The sequence below is a fragment of the Sporobolomyces koalae genome, assembly GCF_050403365.1.
Source record: "Sporobolomyces koalae JCM15063 DNA, S_koalae_JCM15063T_v1_ctg52, whole genome shotgun sequence".
Taxonomy (NCBI): Eukaryota; Fungi; Basidiomycota; class Microbotryomycetes; order Sporidiobolales; family Sporidiobolaceae; genus Sporobolomyces; species Sporobolomyces koalae.
This window is the reverse complement of record NW_027481719.1, coordinates 5011-22951: the sequence shown is the minus strand read 5'-3', so window position 1 is coordinate 22951 and position 17941 is coordinate 5011. Positions and strand designations below refer to the sequence as shown.

Sequence of the window (17941 nt, the reverse complement as noted above, 5' to 3'; positions counted from 1 at the left end):
CAGTAGATCGAGACGAGACGAGACAAGGCGAAGCGATCGATGATGCTGGAGTCTGTCAATCCAAACTCGCACACCACGCACAGCGTCTCTGTCCCTCGTCCGTGTCGTCAGACCGCCAATTAGTAGGAACCGATTCGACAGCACTGAGCGTAGTGCTCCTCGATCGAGTACGACTGCTGCGGACGTTTCCAGTGCATGAAGCGGCGCGCACCTCGCAACTATTCCTTCTCGTCCTCGTCTGCCGCCCCGTCTGCCTCGAAACGCACCAAGACTCCCTCGACCGCACCCATGTCCGCCCCGCCTTCACACTGGCGCGGCGGTGCGAGGAACCGAGGCAGGTCTCGAGCCGCAAACTCATCAAACGGCTCGTCCTCGCGTCCGCCTCCACCACCGGCGCCCTCGGCTCCTGGACCGATCCATTCGCAAGAGTACATCCTCAAAACTCTGTACCAAGAGCTCACCGGCAACCCCCGAGCAGTCGTCGGCCCAAAGTACCTCGAGAACCCCAAAGGCATCATCGCCAACTACCTGAAAGCGCTCGGCGAAGACGTCCACTACAGCTCGGCCAAGAAGAACGTCGACGGTACCAACCTGTTCAGGCGAGGCGCCTTTTTCTTTTCATTCGCTCCCATCTGCCCACTCGGCTCGTGCGAGAGACATGTTTAACGCTCATGCCCCCCCAAACACAGATGCACGATCGTCGCTGATCCTGATCCACCACCTCCTCAGAGGAGCTACGGAGCACCTTCGATGCCCGGAATCATCGAGCCCATCGTCGGTACTGGCGATTCCCCCGTCAGTGCGAAAGAAGCAGAGAAACTCGCAGCGTTGGAAGCATGTGTCCGACTCTCGGCAAGGAACCTCTTCACGAATGCGAGTACTTTTTTCACCTTTTCGAGACCTACACATTCTCATACTTGCTCGAGAAACAGTCCAACTTGCCGCTCAGGATGAAGGGACAACAGACTCCGCTTCACTCGGCATCGCAACAACCATCGATGGCTTCATCATCCGCCTACAACGCGCCGGCTCCCTCGGGAGGGTTCTCGAACGCGTTCACCGCCGCCTCGTCATCCTCGTACGGTCAATCGTCGACTCAACTCACAGTAACGCCCGCCGCATACAAGCAGCAACGGCAACAACAACAGGCGCAGGCGCAAGCACAAGGAGACGGCAACGATGGCAAACACGTCACGCTCGTGACTGGACAAAAGATCGATCTCGCCGAAGCTCGACTGTTCATGGATTTCTACTGCAGCAAGTTCAACTTTCCGAGACCCGACCTCAACTACACGTCGCAACCGACTCGTCAACGCGGCGTCTCGACGTGGAGAGCGACCCTGTCCGTGCAAGGTTCGCGCATCGGGATGGGAGTCGCGAAACGCAAGGACCAGGCGACCAAGATCGCGTACCTCGACACGGCGAGTTACCTCACCGAGATGGATCCGGCACTGTGGTCCGATTGGGAAGCGAAGAAGCAGTCGAAACAGGTCGAGAAGGGTGTCGTGCAAGCGAGCGTCGAGTTCTTTGTGCGCGACGACGAGATCGAGGAACAGGTCGCCGAAGCCGTAGGAGAAGCCGCAGACAGTGAACTCGTCCAGAGAGGCAAGGACATGAGGAAGCGGGAAGACGAGAGGGCGAGGAAGGAGCGGGAGAGGTACCTGCAGAAACGACGCGGGTTGGACTCTCTCGACTCGCACGACCAAGCCTCGACTTCACAGCAACCCGAAATGTCGGAACTCGAACGAGAACGATTCGAGGCAGGCAGGAAAGTGGTCGAGGCGAAAAGGCAGGAATACCTCTCCAAGAAATCCCAAGAGATGCGAACGAAGCTCTCGGCGTACCAGACCGACGACCAGGTCGCGAAACTTCGAGCGCAACGAGCTTCCCTCCCGGTCACGTCACACGCTTCTTCCGTCTTGTCCAAGATCGCAGTCTCGCCTGTCGTCGTCGTCCTCGCCGCGACCGGTTCCGGAAAGACGACTCAAATCCCCCAGTTGATTCTCGACGACGCCATCGCAGACGGAAAAGGTGCAGAGTGCAACATTGTCTGCACGCAACCGCGTCGTATTGCTGCAATCAGTGTCGCCGAACGAGTCGCAAAGGAACGAGGTCAAGTCTTGGGGGATCAAGTGGGATACCAAGTCCGGTTCGAGCAAAAGTTGCCGAGGAAAGACGGTTCGATCATGTTTTGCACAACGGGTCTCTTTTTGAGGCGGTTGCAGTCGGATCTCGACAAGACGGCTGCGGGAGAAGGTTCGAAGGAAGGCGACAGCTTCTTGGATGGCGTTACGCACGTTGCGGTCGACGAAGTGCACGAGCGAGACGTCGATACAGATCTTTTGCTGTTCGTCCTGAGGCGACTCCTCCACGAGAGGAGGAAGATCGGCAAGAAGGAGATCAAGGTCGTTCTCATGTGAATCTCCTCTCGTATCTCCTTTCAGCATACGACTTTCAGAGACTAACTACCTCACGGTGGATGCAGGTCTGCGACGATCGACCCGAAGCTCTTCACCGAATATTTCAAGGATCCGGATACCGGCATGCTTGCCCCGACCGTTTCGGTTCCAGGACGCTCGTTCCCGGTCGAGAAGTACTGGCTCGACGACATTGTCGAAACTCTGCAGGGAGAACGCCTTCCCCAGAATCGTGGAGGGTGGGTCTTCAACGAGAAAGCCGTCATCCCCTACCTCCAGCGCGAACTCGTTCCATCGATCCCTATCGACCATCGCACGGGAAAACCTGTCGGCGAGATCGACGACCTCGAAATGCCTTATCCCCTACTCGCGCTTATTATCGCCTATGTAATGTCGAAATCGGACGAAGGTCACGTCCTGGTGTTCCTGCCCGGTTGGGACGAGATTCAATCGGTGCGCAACATTTTGCAAGACCGTCAGCGTTACCCACTCCTCGATCTCAACTTCAACGACACGAGCCGCTACGAACTGCACGTGCTGCACTCGACCATTCCCATTGCGGACCAGCAAGCTGTCTTTGAACCTCCTTCCGATCCTAGAATTCGCCGAATCGTGCTCTCGACAAACATCGCCGAAACCTCCGTCACTATTCCGGATGTCGTGTACGTCGTCGACAGTGCCAAGTGCAAGGAGAAGCGCTATGACCCTGAGAGGCGCCTCTCCCAGCTCGTCAGCGCATGGACGGGCACGAGCAACGTCTTGCAGCGCGCTGGTCGCGCTGGACGTCACCGCGAGGGAGAGTACTACGGTATCGTCAGCAAGGCGAGGTTCGCTTCGATGGACATTCACCAAACTGTCGAGATGGTATCTCAATCCTGTTCTTTCCGGTTGAAACGACTGATCATCTACTGACAATGATGCTTTGGTAACAGCTTCGTACGGATTTGGCTTCGACCGCGATGCACGTCACGGGTCTCCAATTACCAGGACTGTCCGTCTTTGACGTCTTGTCTTCCACGATCCAGCCTCCGGAACCTCAACGTGTCCGCGCTGCTCTCGAAACTCTCCTTCACGTGGGCGCCATCGATGCGAATGAGCACCTGACCTCGCTCGGTCGTGTTCTCTTGCAACTCCCTGTCGAGGCCGCCATCGGCAAGCTCTGTTTGCTTGGCTCGTTCTTCAGGTGTCTCGAGCAGACCCTCACCCTCGCCGCCATCTTGACAAACCGTGATCCGTTCTTGAGTCCCCCACTCATGAAGGAACAAGCGGACCGGATCAAGAACAGCTGGGCACCTGCAGAATTCAGGAGTGATCCCCTTGCGATTCTACAAGCGTACAATGCGTGGTGGGAGTTGCAAGGCAGAGGCGACTATTCCGTAGGGTTCCAGCTCACATTTTCTCGATCCGGAAAATGACTGAATTCTTTCAATCTGTTGCAGGCGGCAAACTCGTTCGCACGCGACAACTTCCTCTCCAAGCCGACCCTCCTGTTGATCCAAAAGATCAAGGAGCACCTTCTCTCGTCACTCGACCGCGCAGGTGTATTGCAAATTTCGGGAGGTGGTGCTCAAACGCCGCAACCCTTCTTCCGTGGAAGACGAAGCCAAGCAACGATCCCGGCGCACCTGAACCAGAACGGGCACTCTTTGCCTTTGCTCTCAGCTTTGATTGCAACCGCCGTTGCACCCAACTTTGCCATTCGTGTCAGCGAAAAGAGTTTGCGCACCATTCAGGACAAGGTCAGGACATCTCGCGACCGGGTTGTTCCGATAAACTTTACTTACTGTTCCCCTTTCGACAGTCCTGTGCGATCCACCCTTCTTCAGTCAATTCTAGGAAGAACGAGAAGGCGGCAGACGTGCCCATCACGTCGTCGAGGCAGCTGTACGCCTTCGGGGAGAAGAGCAAGACGGGAGCCATGGGAGGCAAGGGAGAAGGCCAAACCTTCTTGCGCGCAACAACCAAGGTATGCAGGTCGTGTCTCGCGGATACAGACTCGCTTTACTGACTGCTCGATTCGCAATAACATAGCTTGACCCGCTCGGCTACATGCTCTTCGGCGCCTACGACCTTCAACCAGTCCGAGAAGGCCTCGTCTGCGATGGCTGGCTCCCCATTGTCGCAGGACACGGTGCGGTCTCAGTATTGGACGATGTCGAACGGCTCAAGGGTCTCTTGGACCTTTCACTGCTGCGAGTCTTTGAAGGCTTGAACGTGGCAATCTCGAAAGGACAGAGTCGATCGGGACCTCAGGGCAATGGAAGGAACAGACACCAACCTCCGCGTGGCAGGCAATTCGACAAGGACGACGAAGATGAGGACGAAGGAGACGAAGATGTCGTCGACAAGGGAGAGACTGAACTGAGCAAGCAAGAAGTCAAGGATCTCGACCAGCTGACCGGGAATGTCGTGACGCTACTCAACACGTGCGCAAACCCTATCTGGTGAATATGCTTTGTATGCGGGCTGACCACGTCGTTCACTGCGAACAGGTACGCCCTCAGCCTTGGACCCAGTTCCTCGAGGACTTCGTCACGACCTGCCACACCGTCCCTTTCGACTGTACCGCAACCGCTACACCCACTGTCATCTTCTGCACCGGGATCGCGCTTCGGGTCGCAAAATCACACACCCTACTCGTCTCGTCCTCCCTCTGTGTCCGGATTCAACCAGTCTGACAGTGGCTGGGGCAGCTCGAATGGAGGCGCAGCCGGCGGACGTGGAGGCCGTGGAAATTGGAGATCCTAGAAACTCAGCCTCGAATTCAGAACTCCCAGCCAAAAATGTGAGGCCCAGCAGAGCCAATCGTCTCACTTGTCTTGCTTTTCCTTGTTCTTTTGCAAATGATCCGTGCCAACTGTACTTCCTTCGACGAGCAAAGGCTGCCAGAGAGTCACCCCGCTGCTTCGTCTGTCGCAGGAAAATATGGACCGGTCGCAGATACGAAGACCACAAGAGCTGCGTCTGCATTTGAGGAGGGGCCTTGAACACACCCGATACGGGACAGGGTGCCTCTTGACCGTTAACCTCCGGGCGCTTTTCGTACGACCCGGTCTGTATCATTGCAGCTAGTATAATCGCAAATACATTACGGCATAGAATCGGAACAACACTGAGCAAAGAACGCGGCGCCTCACGCCGATCCATGTCGCTTCTTGATACCAGGGGATGCGGTAGCTTGTGATCCCGCGTATTCGTAGTTGACGATGCGGTTCTGACCGGAGAGTGACACTGATGGACGAACGCGGCTATCGGTGGCTGAACCGGGGACCGCAGGAGCTTGGGATGCACTCGGAAGGATCCCGCTTGGTTGACCGCCCGATGGCGAGTTGGTAGACGGGTTTCCCGGGCTCCTCGTGTCCTTCCTTCCCGAGGTGAGTCCTACGCCAAGTCCGACTGCCACGCCGACGACGACGATCACTGCGAGCAGGATTACAAAGGTTCGCGGTTGTTGCCACCATTTGAGCTGCTTCCGTTTCCTCCTAGGCACAGCATGTCGTCCTCTTACGCGCGTACCCGATCCTCCTTGTTTGCGACGATCGTGATGTGCGGGATCCTTAGAAGGTCGGGAAGGATAGCGTTCGGGACGTGGTTTCTCGCGGAGCGAGTTCGAAAGGTTGTTCTTGCTCCCCTTCTGCTCCATCAGACCCTCCCCATGTGTGCGCGAGGCATACGGCAGAGAGCTGGCAGGGACTGTGCGAGAGACCGAAGGGGGTTGAGTAGGAGGATCGAGCTGAGCAGGTGGTGCAGCGGTGTTTCGAGGCTCAAGGTGAAGCAAGTCGGGGTCATAGCCTTCCTGTATGAGCAGCCGAAGTCAGGCCACAGCTGTGCCGCTCCCTTCCAGAAACGCCTTTCACGTACTTGTCGCTCTTCTAGGGTCAACTTGATCCCTTCCGCCGCATGCAAGAACCTGTCGTCGGGGGTTCCGACATTCTCCAGTTGATGTTGGCTTATGACCGTCGATCCGGGTCGGTGAAAGCTGGGTCGAGGATGCTGGTGAGATGGCTCGAACCCGCCAGTACCCCCATGGGAATCGGCAGATGGAGGAGCCGCAGGGCGCGAAGCGAAGAGCTGATCAGGTGCCAGAGGCGGCATTGTAGTAGCCCTCTCGGTAGAGGAGTGAAACGAGGAGGCGGGTCAGCCGGTAGGAAGAGGCGCAACATGACATGCCGCTTGGCAAGATCCTTGCGCGTGGGACAGGGGGGTTGTGCTCAACTCTCCCGCGGAATCGTTGGACTCACGTCACGAGGCGGACAAGCTTGACGAGCCCAAGACATCCTCTGCTGGACGCATGCAGCATTCGGTCCACGGGATAATGTCCAAGCGAAGATGTTTTGCATGCGGCGCTCGAGCTCGTAAACGCGCTTGAACGAAATTGCCCATCTCATTTGGCTCGGTGAGTCAAAGGCAGGACCGGAGGACTGGGTCCATCTCGGCGACGCTGCCAGAGCAGAGAGCAGTGATCGTTGCAGAGAAGAAGTGAGTCGAGTTCGAAGTTGACTACGCAGTAGAGACTGGAACCCGAAACCACCAGCTGACTGCAAAATGCGAAAAATCGCAGGCACGCGTTATTTCTCTCGCGCTCTGGCGACTCCCTTGCTATCCCCAACCATTTCCTCTATTTCGCCTACTCGACTGTACAGCTACGACCTCTATATACATCGATCTTGTAAACTGCTTGCTTTTCTCGCCTTCGTCCCGCCTCTTGCTTTCCGTCAACCATTTTTTCCCCTCCGACTCGGCTGCTATCCACCACAATCTCTCGTAAGTCGCTTGTCTGGAAACGAAAAATGTGCTCTGGCAGGGACACTAGTGAAAGGAAGGAGCAAGGCCCAGTGATGACAAACTATTCACACTGCATGAATCGATAAATCGGGGGTTACAGCCCGAATCGAACTACAATGTTTACAATTTACAACGGTAACTGAGGGCTTCGTGTCATTGCGACTGGAATGGGAACGATTATTGGAGGAGGCAGTAGATCAGAAGTCACAGACCTTGAGCTTTGTGCTGACCCTGCTTCTGCCCATGTCTACCAGATTCTCCTGGCCCATCCACCACGACTTGCGCTGTGTATGCCTGCTGTTCTGATGCAATCCCATTTCTTCGAAGTTCATTCTTGCTACCGATACTCGCGAGTTGCTCAATCGTTGCGTGTTTCTTCCGAGCGTGAGTCTTGCCTTCTATCGCTCCAAGACCCTCGCGCGTTGTATCCCTGCCCCCCTTCGATGCTCGACCCTTCATCATCGTACGCAACGATGACAACCTTTTAAACGCTTTATGTCTTCTTTCTCCGTCGTAAAAAACGCCCGCCGTCGCTGGCGGGACGGATGCCGACGCAAACATTATATAGCAACTACTGAGCCCCTGAAACGATGAAGCGTCGAGCAAGCACCGAGTGGGACAATTGGGACATCATCCGAGAAGCTTCGAAGGATATCCTCGCTGACTGTTCCTCCTTCTCTTTGGTGTTCGTCGACAGTCAATCCTCTGCATGACATTGTCACTACTCAACATCAAATCGCTCGTTCCATTACAACACCGCACGCTTTTACCCTGACCACCGACTCGCTGACCTTTGCTTTGACCGTTTGCGTTTTGCTCGACGCTCGGCATCGACTCCGACCGAGCTCTCTCGCCTCACGTGCTGTCCACGTGCACGCAGCTTCATGTTTGTGCACGACGACTATCGAACGCGAGCGTATTGTGTCCGAGTCTGCCTTGTCATGTAACAATATAAATATTACCGCTCCATTGCAACTTTTCCCTGTGATTACGATGGACGACACTTGAGAGTCCCGTATTTACATTGAACTCTGCCTCGTGGGCTAGACTCGTCAGCCGCAGGCGTCGTGGCGGTGAAGCTGGAAAACCAGATTGCGCGTGCTGCGCAATAATCCATCGTGGGCAAATTGATCCGAGTCGCGATGATCATCGACAACTTCTCTCGCTTCCTCCGCTCCCACGCGCTCACTCACCACCGCCACATCTACTTACTACAATGGCCGCTCGCGTGAGTCAGCCGAATATCAGAAAAGAGGCTCACATTGGGTTCCAAAGGTGCTCTGAGCCGAAAATAGATCAACCAACTGATCCCGGTTCATCATCTGTGACTCTCGTGTGACTAGGATTACTACGGAGGAGGAGGACAACCTCAACCTCAGGGCAACTACGGAGGTGGAGGATACCCCCAGCAGCAACAGCAAGTGAGTAGCCCAGTCATCCGTTTGTTTACCCGAGTCCAACTACGGGCCTAGGTCCTCCTTCGCTCGACCTTGCTGTGCTTCCGAGAGCGCTAGGCCGGTGTTGCTAACTGTTGGACTACGCGACAGGGCTACTACCCTCCCCAGCAACCTCAACAGGCCTACGGAGGGCAACCCCAGTACGCGCAACAACCGTACTACCCTCAGCAGCAAATGCAGCAACAAGTTAGTCTGCTCTCTCTCTCTCCCTGTGCTTGCGCTCGATCCCTGTGCGAGATTACTGATCCGAACGTTCTTCAAATTCCGCACCAGCCGGTGTATGTGCAACAACCTCAAAAGGGAGGCAAGGGAGGAGGCGCTGCCACTGGTTGCTGTGCCTGTTTGGTACGTGCTGGCGTGTCGCGTGATACTATCGTCAAAAAGTTTCGTAAAAGGCTGAACCCGTCACTTCGATCTCCTAGGCCGGTGCATGCTTGTGCTGCTGCGCGGAAGAGGCGTGTTGCGACATGTTGCTGTAAAGCACATGTAGTACGCCTACGACTGCCTCCTAATAAGCTGGCGACATATACACATAACAACTTCTTGCTAATTCAAGAGCCCTTTAATCGACTATTCCCAAAGTTCTCGTCGAGCTTTTCTACGACATCCGCCTCGATTCATTCGCCTGACTTGGCATTCTCCACCCTTATCCGGCTGTGCTTTTTTCTCCCATTCATGTGTCTGTGCATCATGAAACCCGAAACTTTCCATCATGCGCTTTCACATCAGCTCGAGAGGCCCGCGCATCCTTCGCAGGTGCTGCTTGCAACCATGAATGAAAAGTCGCGATGCATCTACGAGATGAAACGGATATATTCGCCTCGCGACAGGCAACAGTCTAGAAATGTTGGCCGAGACTTATAGGAACGTTAAATTCGTAAGGGATGAACAGAGTGCTGCTAATGATTACGACAAGTCACACATGAGAGCAATACATAGAGCGAGGAAGAGCTAACGAGCGAAAAGTGGGAAAAGAGAAGGGAGGGGAATGCAAGGGACAAGTCAAGAGTCGAAACTAGATATACAATTCTTTGAGATCACCTCGCAAGCCTGCAGTGGCGGCAGACTCATCCGCACCAAATTTCTTGCCGTTGCGAAGAGTCCTAGCGGGTGGACTGGCCTGAGCCGCCTTTGCAGTTCTTGCGGAAGTTCGTCGCTTGTCGGTTTTCTCGAGGGCTGTCGCGGCAGAGAGAATCTGAGGGCTGTTCCTCCTGCGTTCCATTCGTCTGACTCGGTTGAGCTCTTTCTTCTCTCGCGCAGTAGGACCGCGAGTGCTTCTCGTAAGAGCCACCGGGGAGGACAGGCTCGCTGATGGGGGCGAAGAAGATCGTGCCGGCGTCGGGGGAGCGGGAGAGGAAGACCTCGAATCGACGGATCTAAATTTCTTTCGGTTGGAGGATGGCGCAGCAGTGATGTCGCTGTGAGCGAATACGTTCCGATGCTCCGCTTCCGCCAAGTCTCCTTCGTCCGCTTTGAGCGCTCGCTCCTGACAGATCATTTCGTCGACTGGTTCTAAATCTAGGTGGGTCGTGGTACTGCTGCACTGCGACGCAGCTGTCGCATCGGACGAGGAAGTGCTCGTCGCTGAAGACTGGGTCAAAGCCGGAGATTGACCACGATAGTCTGGCGAATTCAATGTTCCGTTTCGGTCTCTTTCAGCTTCTTCCTCTTGTGATCTCAAGAGGCTCCTGTCGCGCTTGTTTGTCGAAGTTGCAGGTTTCGCTCTTGTCGGGGGAGATGGCGGGGGAGACGGAGTACACCGGTTCGAAGTAACGCTTGCATCCAGCGTTCGACTATTCGACATTATTGACCTCGTGCTTCTTCGCTGACTTGCGCTTACAGGTTCCGGTTCAGACCTTGGCGACGATGCCTCAGCCGGAGGTGGCGAGCTCATTTCGGCGTCCGCGTCCTCGGAACCTGGTTCATCGGAAAGTCGGTCGACGTGCGAGTCGGAAGGGTGCTCGACCATTCCAGGGGAATCTGTCCTAGCCTGAATGTCGAGAGAGAGAGAATAATTCTAGTCAGTCCTCGATCTACGGTAACAGGCGGGAGTAGGCGGAGACGCACGATCCTTAATCGAGGCGGACCGGTATGCGGGCCTCTGAGGTTTCTCAAGCTCGAGTAGTGTTCCCACGAGTGGTACACGATACAGAGAGGTCCCGAATCTTCGGGGTGTGGCGCACTCGGCTGCACTCGTTCGGCTGCTTTCCCTTTGCCCTTTCTACCAGCGCCGGCTTCTTTCGCTTCCATCTTGTCCTGCCTCGCTTTCGCTCGCTTCTCTCTCGCGCTCAAAGGTGCGGACGAAGTGGTTGCGGTTGATGAACGCGCCCGCGTGGGGGAGGATGCCCCCTTTGAAGAGGCAGGTGTATCGCAGCTCGGTTCTGGCTGCATGACGTAGACGAGGCCTGGTTGAAAGATCTTGATCGACCGCTGGAACAGGTGGACGAACGCAGACAGCTCGATGTTCGTGCCATATGTGCCTGTCGGGCGGAACAGGCGATCCTGGCGTCAGCTAGCTCGTCGCTATGGGCAGCGAAGAGGTGTGCCTTGCCTGGCTGTTTCATCTCTCTGACGTATCCTTGCCACCCGCCTTGGTAGTCATCTTCGTCGACAAACAGTCGGTAACGGTCGCCTCGCTCGTCCAGTTCCCCACAGATCTGCTCGCGAAGTTGAAGATGGTGGTTCGGAGAGCCGAACATCTGGTCTGACAGTGCTCGAAACAAGCAGTTGCCATCTGTGCGACCGAAACTCGATCAGGACCGTGCTGCTAGGGAGGCGAACAGGTTCGAGGAGAACTCACCGCCGAGGATATTCGCCGCGTACAATCCGGCTTGTCGTAATTGCTGAGACAGAACTCGCTCCTCTTGATCGGTGTCTTCAATCAGCTGAATGATGCATCATCGAGGACGAGAGCGAGTCAGCGAGGAGGCACGGAGACGACGTTACGTCAGAGTCGACGAGCGAGGGGCTGACCTTGGGCTTGTCTGACCGGGTCTTTGCGCGACCTTTCGAAGTGACTTGCGCCTTCCTGCTGCCGCCACCCATGGTCCACGAGGACGAGTCGTGACGTCGCGGTGTCAATCTGTCGACGCACGCGTTCGGTCACGGCCCTCGTCTCACAACAATGCGAGAGACTGTTCGTGTTGGTGGCAGGGGGTGTCTACTGTGCACTACGCGTCCTGCCGACCAGCAGCAGCAACAAAGAGAGTACGAGCGGGAGCGAACGATTCGAAGTTGACGCGAGACCGAGACAGATCCGTTCGTGATTCAGCTTGAAGTTCACAGAGCTGTCGGGTGGGGTTCACGCAGTCTGTTCAGTCGTGTGCGAGACGAGCGATAACAAGTTGAACTAGAATCGCACGCGTGCCGGAGGTTTTTTTGATCGGAGTCGCTGCGTCTCTGGCTCGATCCACCTCTGCTCAAATGGCTTCGCTGTCCGAAGTGGTCATCAGTTCGACCAGTGCTGCCGCACCCCTGCCGCTCACGTCGATCCACTCGGTACACACCGGTCAGACTGTGTTCAGTTTCAAAAGTCCCGCTCCGCCTTCAACCACGACCACCTCGTCCTTGAAGGGCAAGCAAGTCGACGAAGGGAGCAATGAGCTCGCTCAGACCATGAGCTACGTGCCTGGCGGTAACGGCGTTGCGAGTCTCCTGCTCGGTCTCGGAGGCAAAGACGGCAGAGCCTTGCTGAATGTATGGAACACGACCAGGGTTAGTCACGCTTGTCATGCGATCCTATGTAGTACGGATTCCGCTGACAAATGCCCCGCGAACGACAGGAATCGACCGTAGCACGGCTGATCCCGCCAGTGCGGCTTAACACTCTGGCTACCTCGAGGGATGGCAGCTACCTCGTTGGGGGCACCTCGGACGGCCGCGTCTTCCTGTGGGAGGTAAGCTGTTACCCTGCGCATTTTCAGGCAGAGGAATCGAGAGATCCTGACGCTCACCTCGCGCGCCAGATTGCGACTGGAATCCTCCTGGCCACTCTCGACGCTCACTACCGCGCCATCTCGTGCCTCGAGTTCACCTCGGATGGTGCCGCCCTTATCACCGCTTCGGAAGACGCGGGAGTGAGCGTGTGGTCGCTCGGCAGAATACTCAACAGCACCCCTATGAATCCTCCGACTCCGTTTACGACCCTCTCGGACCACACCCTCGGCATCACTCGAGTCGCGGTCGGTCTCGGCTCCTTCCCGAATAGCAGAGTGTTCACCGCTTCGAAAGATGGCACCGTCAAGGTCGGTCGGTACCTCTTCTCTGCGCCGAGCGTGACCCGCTGATCAGATCTTGTCCTCCTTCAGATCTGGGATCTTTCGACAAGCCCTGCCACCCTCCTGTCAACTTTCCAATTCCCGGCGCCTGTGCTGCATTTGGCTGTTGATCCGCTCGAACGCTTCTTCTTCGTGTCCGTGCCTCATACCACTTCGACGACTTCCGCATCGACCTCGACCACGACAGAGACTGCCGGATCCAGAGTCATCAGAGTGAACCTCTTTCGGGAAAAGAAAGACTCGTTTGGGATCGCGACGGTCGAAGCGATTGGTGGAACCGGATCGATGGGAGAGCTCGAACGCATCAATGGTGACTCGTCTGAACCCGGAGTCACCTACACCCTCACGTAGGCTGATAACTCATTCGCTTTCCCTCGTACAATGTGTGCTCATTCATTCCCTTCCATTTCTCACAGGGAACCGATCTCGGCATTACATTTGTCTGCACATTCCCCCACCCTGCTCGTCTCGACCGCTCAGTCGTCTCAGATCCACATTCTCTCGCTTCCTTCGCTGTTGCCGACCCGCATCATCTCGCCACCACCTTCGTCAACTCCGTACGGCGGATTGACCTTCCTCACGACGACCTTGCATCCGGGATCCATGCTTGGAGGCGACGCGAGTACAGCGTACGTGCAGCGGGAAGTCGCGAGTCAATTAGGCAGGAGCGTCGTTGGAGTCGAGGAACGCGAGAGAGGCGGCAGGAATGGCAGATCAGTCACGAGCAGGGTCTACGAGTCGCTCGCCGTCGAGAACTTGATCCAACCTGTACGGGGTCTCGATTCGCTGCCTTTGTACGGCAATGGAGGTATCGATGCGCAGGGAGCCGTGTCTGGCGCGGCAGGAACGGGACCAGGAGGAGGAGATGGAGGAGACAGAGAAAGGATCGAACGGTTGGAGCGAGAAATCGTTGCGCTACGGAAAGGACTCGGCAAGGCAAAAGGCATCAACGAGAGGATTTGGAAACAGGTCGTCAATGACACCATGACCGGATGATCGCCAATTCTTCTTTTCGCTCACTGCAACTTGCATACTGCATCTTCCAATATCTCGGTCGGGTGCTATCCAATCTCTTGTGCGAGAGTAAACAAGAGACGTCTATTTCATGCGGTGGACGGATGGTTCAGGTTGAAGTCTCCAAGGACAAAGTTGTCGATCAACCTCGTCTTGCCCAACATGACTGCACCGCTCAACAGTGCACCTTTGCCCTTCTCAGCGTATCCTTCGAGGTCTCCGAGCTCTTCCGGGTCGTTCAGCGCGATGTAGAGCAGCTTGACCTCGACTCCCTCGACCCCTTGAACCTGAGCCTCGACACTTCGGACATGATCTTCCGCCTTCCTGATAACCTTGTCGACTGACACTCGTCCGTTGTGTTGCGAGCATTCGAGGTCCCATTCGGCCTCGGCTGCGCGCAGGGCATCGACGAGGACCGTGCTGTACTCGAACTCTGCCTTCGATAGGTATGCATTGCGGCTCGAGAGGGCGAGGTGAGTTTTCGGGTTGCGGAAAGTCGGCACAATGACGAGGTTCTCGGGCGTCGGATGCGGCACGTGCAGGTCGAGACAGAGTCGTCGCAAGAGCAGCGCTTGTTGTATATCCTTTTGACCAAAGTAGGCTCGACTAGGCTGTACGATCATTATAACGCATTTGCGATATGCGTGGCGTCAGCGATCCACTCATGGCAGTGGTGAAAGGCGCTCTTGCGGATAGAAATTGGCAGTATGGGCAACTCTCGAAGATCGTAGACTCGATTTCTGGTCAAAGTGATAAAATAACAACATACCTGGACGAGGTTGAACAGCTTCAACACTACCGTGGCGACGCCTCTGAAGAAACCTGGTCTGGATTTGCCCTCCATGCTGTCTTGCAATCCCTTCACTTCGATAAAAGTTCCTCGTTGTTTCGAGACATCGGTGGTGATGCCGCTCGGGTACAGTGCCTCGGCGGGCGGCAGGAACAAGGCGGACACTGTCCGGTTACTTGCTCCGCTGGAAGGCGACAATGGTGTGAAGGAGCAGGTCTTGAGAGCTGCGAGGTCGGATTCAAGAGTGCGCGGGTACGTCGAGAGGTCTTCGTGGGGAGCGAATTGCGCGGGGTTGACAAAGATGGAAACGACGGTAGTGTCGTTGTTGCGCAGCGACTCGTCAACTAGAAAAGGTTGAGCACCGTGAGCGTATCAGAGTCAGCCCTGAGTGGAGCCAAGCGAGAAATCCCGCGTCCCGCCTGCGCAGTTATACAGATCGCAAGCTCCTTTGCTCTCGTCAACCCATGGCGGTGAGGGTGCGCCTCGCAGAGGAGGGCCAGTCGAGATTGTTCGTCGCCTTTGAGATCAACCAGCACCTCGGCTTTCTTCCTGTATCGTATCGGCTGCCTCGAGAAAGTTCTGAGAGGCTCGCATGACCACTTACCGAGGCTCAAATGTCCATCATGCAGAGCACCCATCGTCGGGACGAACCCGACAGACCGCCCTTGGCTCTCTTGTTCCGACCGCCATGCGCGCAGTTCCGCGACCGAAGTCAAGATTGGGAAAGGAGCTTGAGGGAGCGATGTCATGCAGCTGGAGCTGGATTCGTGCGGTGCCGCGCGAGGTGCAGGAGATGTTGAACGACGGCGCGCGCGCGGCACGCCGGAACAGCAAAATGTCTCGCAATAGTTAGACAGCCGCAGCTGTCACTTGCAGAGATAGAGTTTCCGCTCTTCACTTTGCATTTTTCGAAAGGAGACGAGCGCGCAACAACTGCGACGCGAGGGCGACGCGAGAACTGTCGTCACCGATGTCATGGGCGGACGTTTTCACGCGCGAACCTCCTTTTGGTTTTTCCACCCTCCCCTTCCCCCTTCTCCCTAGACTTTGAGCACACTCGCGGAGCTATTCGCAACAGCCATGTCATACGCCGAGGCTGCTCACCACGCTCCGGCCACTTCTGAACCCACTCCCGACCCGAATCTCCTCGTCACCGAACCGCAAGCGTCGTACAATCCCGAGGCGAAGCACGTCAAGATCAAGCCTTCCTCAACCGCTTCCGCCTCCTCGAGCGCTCAGGATGATGCATCTCGCCCACCGAAAGCTGAACAAGCCGGATCCCAACAAGGGACTGCTGCGAACGCCGCCTCGATCTCGTCCAAATCAACAGCAAGCTCTGCAAAGAAGAAGAAGAGCAAGAAGAACAAGAAGGAGTCCCCCGAAACCTCCCAAGCCGAAGCAGATGACCAGCAGAAAGACGTCGGAAAATCTCGTAACGCTCAATCCGAGAGCGGGAAGAAAGCCATCGAAACACAACAGACCCACAAAGACGACAGCAATGAAGAAGACGCGGAGGGGCGCGAAAAGCTGGACAAGAGTCAGCGATCTGGACAAGAGTCCCGTGCTCAAAAAGAGGATGTGCAAGAGAATGGCGACAACAGGAACAGCCAGGACGTGGTTAGCGATCAGAACCAAAATTCTTCGTCTGCTCCTGGAAGTGACTTCGATACCGAGATCAAAAGTCATTCGAGCATGTTCAAGCGTCCAACCGTCCCGAAAGATCTTGACCAGAAACTCGCCCAACCCTGTCTGTCCTGGTTCATGCGTCTGCCTCTACCCGATCGACCCTGACTGGAAATAAATTGCACAGATGTCCCTCGAGCCAACATTGCTGCCACTCCCGAACGTCCCGATGGAACCGTCGAAGGAGGTTGGGCCAAGAAACACAAAGACGAGACTGTTCTCCAGCAACATGTCGCTTTCTTTGATCGAGACAGTGACGGTATCATCTGGCCGTATGACACGTAAGTTTCCAATTGGAATCGTCTTCGACGTAGGCAGACACTCACTCGGAGAGGCTGGCAGGTTCATCGGCTTTTATGATCTCGGATATGCGCTCGTGTGGTGCATACTCGCAGTCTTGTGCGTTCAGTTCTACTCCCTCGGTTCAGTCAAGTCTTGTGAGGCTGACGCGGCTTGATGAGGTCAGCTTGATCCACCCTACGTTCTCCTATTTTACGCTCTCGTCCTGGATCCCCGACCCCTTCTTCCGAGTTCGTGTCAAAACGATTCACCGCGCGCGTCACGGCTCCGACACCGGGACCTATGATGAGCAAGGTCGCTTCAGCCCGGCAAAATTCGAAGAGATCTTCCACAGGTGCGTTGCTTCTTTTGCTGTGTCGGGTTCATTCGCTCGCCGAAGCAGGGCAGCACTGACAGAGAAACCATGAAACCATGAGTAGATTCGATCAGGGGGACAAAGGAGGCCTTACCTTCATGGAGGGGCTTGCAATGATTCGCGAGAACCGCAACGTGATGGACGTGCGCACCTTCTCCTTGTTTCAAGTTCTTCGGCCGATGGAGCTGACTAACGTCAAAATCTTTATAGCCTATTGGTTGGATCGGCGCATTCTTCGAATGGTTCGCGTCTTATCTGCTCAGTACGTTGGATATACCGTTGATCACATTGCCGAGTCGCCTGTTTCCTCCAAGCTGAAGCTTGCTCTGCGCACAGTCTGGCCGAAGAACGGTGTCGTCATGAAAGAAGACCTTCGCACCATCTACGATGTAAGCAACTTTTCGGTTTTGGTATCCTCTTTATTCGCCTGGCCTTCACTGATAGTCTCTCCTCTACCTTATAGGGCTCGATCTTCTTCGCGATCGCCGAGAAAGAGTCGACAGTTCGCGCCAGGCAACAACGCATATTCTCCGGCTGGTTCAAGGAGAATCGTGCAACCTCAGACTTGCGCAAGTACAGCAAGAAAGTCGAATGATGGTGACGCGTGCAACGTGCTTCAGCTGCGCGAAAATATGCTTTCAGGAGCAGGACAGCGCCGCATATTGTGCGGCCCAAGCACCTTACATACGAATCTCTCTTTTTCTCTTTCGTAGTCTTGCTTCGATTAGTCTTCTAGGAATTGCACATAGAATATCCGAGGTCCGCGAACGATTTCTGACGAGGAAAAACGAGGAAGTACGAGGAAAAACGAGGGATAGCTTGGCCCCGCGCGCTGCAGATTAGATCCATCGCCGGATATTGAG

At 55.6% G+C, this 17941-nt stretch overlaps 7 protein-coding genes across 7 annotated transcripts; 4 read left to right on the top strand and 3 right to left on the bottom strand.

Moving 5' to 3' along the window:
* Nucleotides 1-195: 195 nt before the first annotated feature.
* JCM15063_006271 (uncharacterized protein) lies at nucleotides 196-5165 on the top strand (the record flags this gene model as incomplete). The annotated part of the gene is made up of 9 exons (XM_076681022.1): nucleotides 196-599; nucleotides 690-873; nucleotides 933-2416; nucleotides 2486-3281; nucleotides 3350-3793; nucleotides 3857-4156; nucleotides 4219-4383; nucleotides 4449-4843; nucleotides 4910-5165. The coding sequence occupies 9 exons, from the start codon at nucleotides 196-198 to the stop codon at nucleotides 5163-5165; spliced, it is 4428 nt and encodes a 1475-aa protein (XP_076531829.1).
* Nucleotides 5166-5550: 385 nt separating this feature from the next.
* JCM15063_006270 (uncharacterized protein) lies at nucleotides 5551-6512 on the bottom strand (the record flags this gene model as incomplete). The annotated part of the gene is made up of 2 exons (XM_076681021.1): nucleotides 5551-6213; nucleotides 6279-6512. 2 exons carry the CDS (start codon nucleotides 6510-6512, stop codon nucleotides 5551-5553), a joined length of 897 nt encoding a protein of 298 aa, XP_076531828.1.
* Nucleotides 6513-8418: 1906 nt separating this feature from the next.
* JCM15063_006269 (uncharacterized protein) lies at nucleotides 8419-9138 on the top strand (the record flags this gene model as incomplete). Its single annotated transcript, XM_076681020.1, has 5 exons — nucleotides 8419-8430; nucleotides 8546-8623; nucleotides 8750-8845; nucleotides 8933-9004; nucleotides 9082-9138. 5 exons carry the CDS (start codon nucleotides 8419-8421, stop codon nucleotides 9136-9138), a joined length of 315 nt encoding a protein of 104 aa, XP_076531827.1.
* A 536-nt stretch (nucleotides 9139-9674) lies between these two features.
* JCM15063_006268 (OTU domain-containing protein) lies at nucleotides 9675-11704 on the bottom strand (the record flags this gene model as incomplete). The annotated part of the gene is made up of 5 exons (XM_076681019.1): nucleotides 9675-10649; nucleotides 10727-11139; nucleotides 11211-11393; nucleotides 11460-11544; nucleotides 11633-11704. 5 exons carry the CDS (start codon nucleotides 11702-11704, stop codon nucleotides 9675-9677), a joined length of 1728 nt encoding a protein of 575 aa, XP_076531826.1.
* A 378-nt stretch (nucleotides 11705-12082) lies between these two features.
* IPI3 (chromatin-binding/pre-rRNA-processing protein IPI3) lies at nucleotides 12083-13932 on the top strand (the record flags this gene model as incomplete). The annotated part of the gene is made up of 5 exons (XM_076681018.1): nucleotides 12083-12373; nucleotides 12442-12555; nucleotides 12625-12903; nucleotides 12967-13283; nucleotides 13353-13932. 5 exons carry the CDS (start codon nucleotides 12083-12085, stop codon nucleotides 13930-13932), a joined length of 1581 nt encoding a protein of 526 aa, XP_076531825.1.
* A 107-nt stretch (nucleotides 13933-14039) lies between these two features.
* PAN6 (pantoate--beta-alanine ligase PAN6) lies at nucleotides 14040-15489 on the bottom strand (the record flags this gene model as incomplete). The annotated part of the gene is made up of 3 exons (XM_076681017.1): nucleotides 14040-14561; nucleotides 14720-15084; nucleotides 15345-15489. The coding sequence occupies 3 exons, from the start codon at nucleotides 15487-15489 to the stop codon at nucleotides 14040-14042; spliced, it is 1032 nt and encodes a 343-aa protein (XP_076531824.1).
* Nucleotides 15490-15820: 331 nt separating this feature from the next.
* On the top strand, nucleotides 15821-17673 carry JCM15063_006265 (caleosin family protein; the record flags this gene model as incomplete). Its single annotated transcript, XM_076681016.1, has 8 exons — nucleotides 15821-16487; nucleotides 16551-16704; nucleotides 16766-16822; nucleotides 16890-17057; nucleotides 17143-17221; nucleotides 17289-17340; nucleotides 17415-17467; nucleotides 17542-17673. The coding sequence occupies 8 exons, from the start codon at nucleotides 15821-15823 to the stop codon at nucleotides 17671-17673; spliced, it is 1362 nt and encodes a 453-aa protein (XP_076531823.1).
* Nucleotides 17674-17941: the final 268 nt, after the last annotated feature.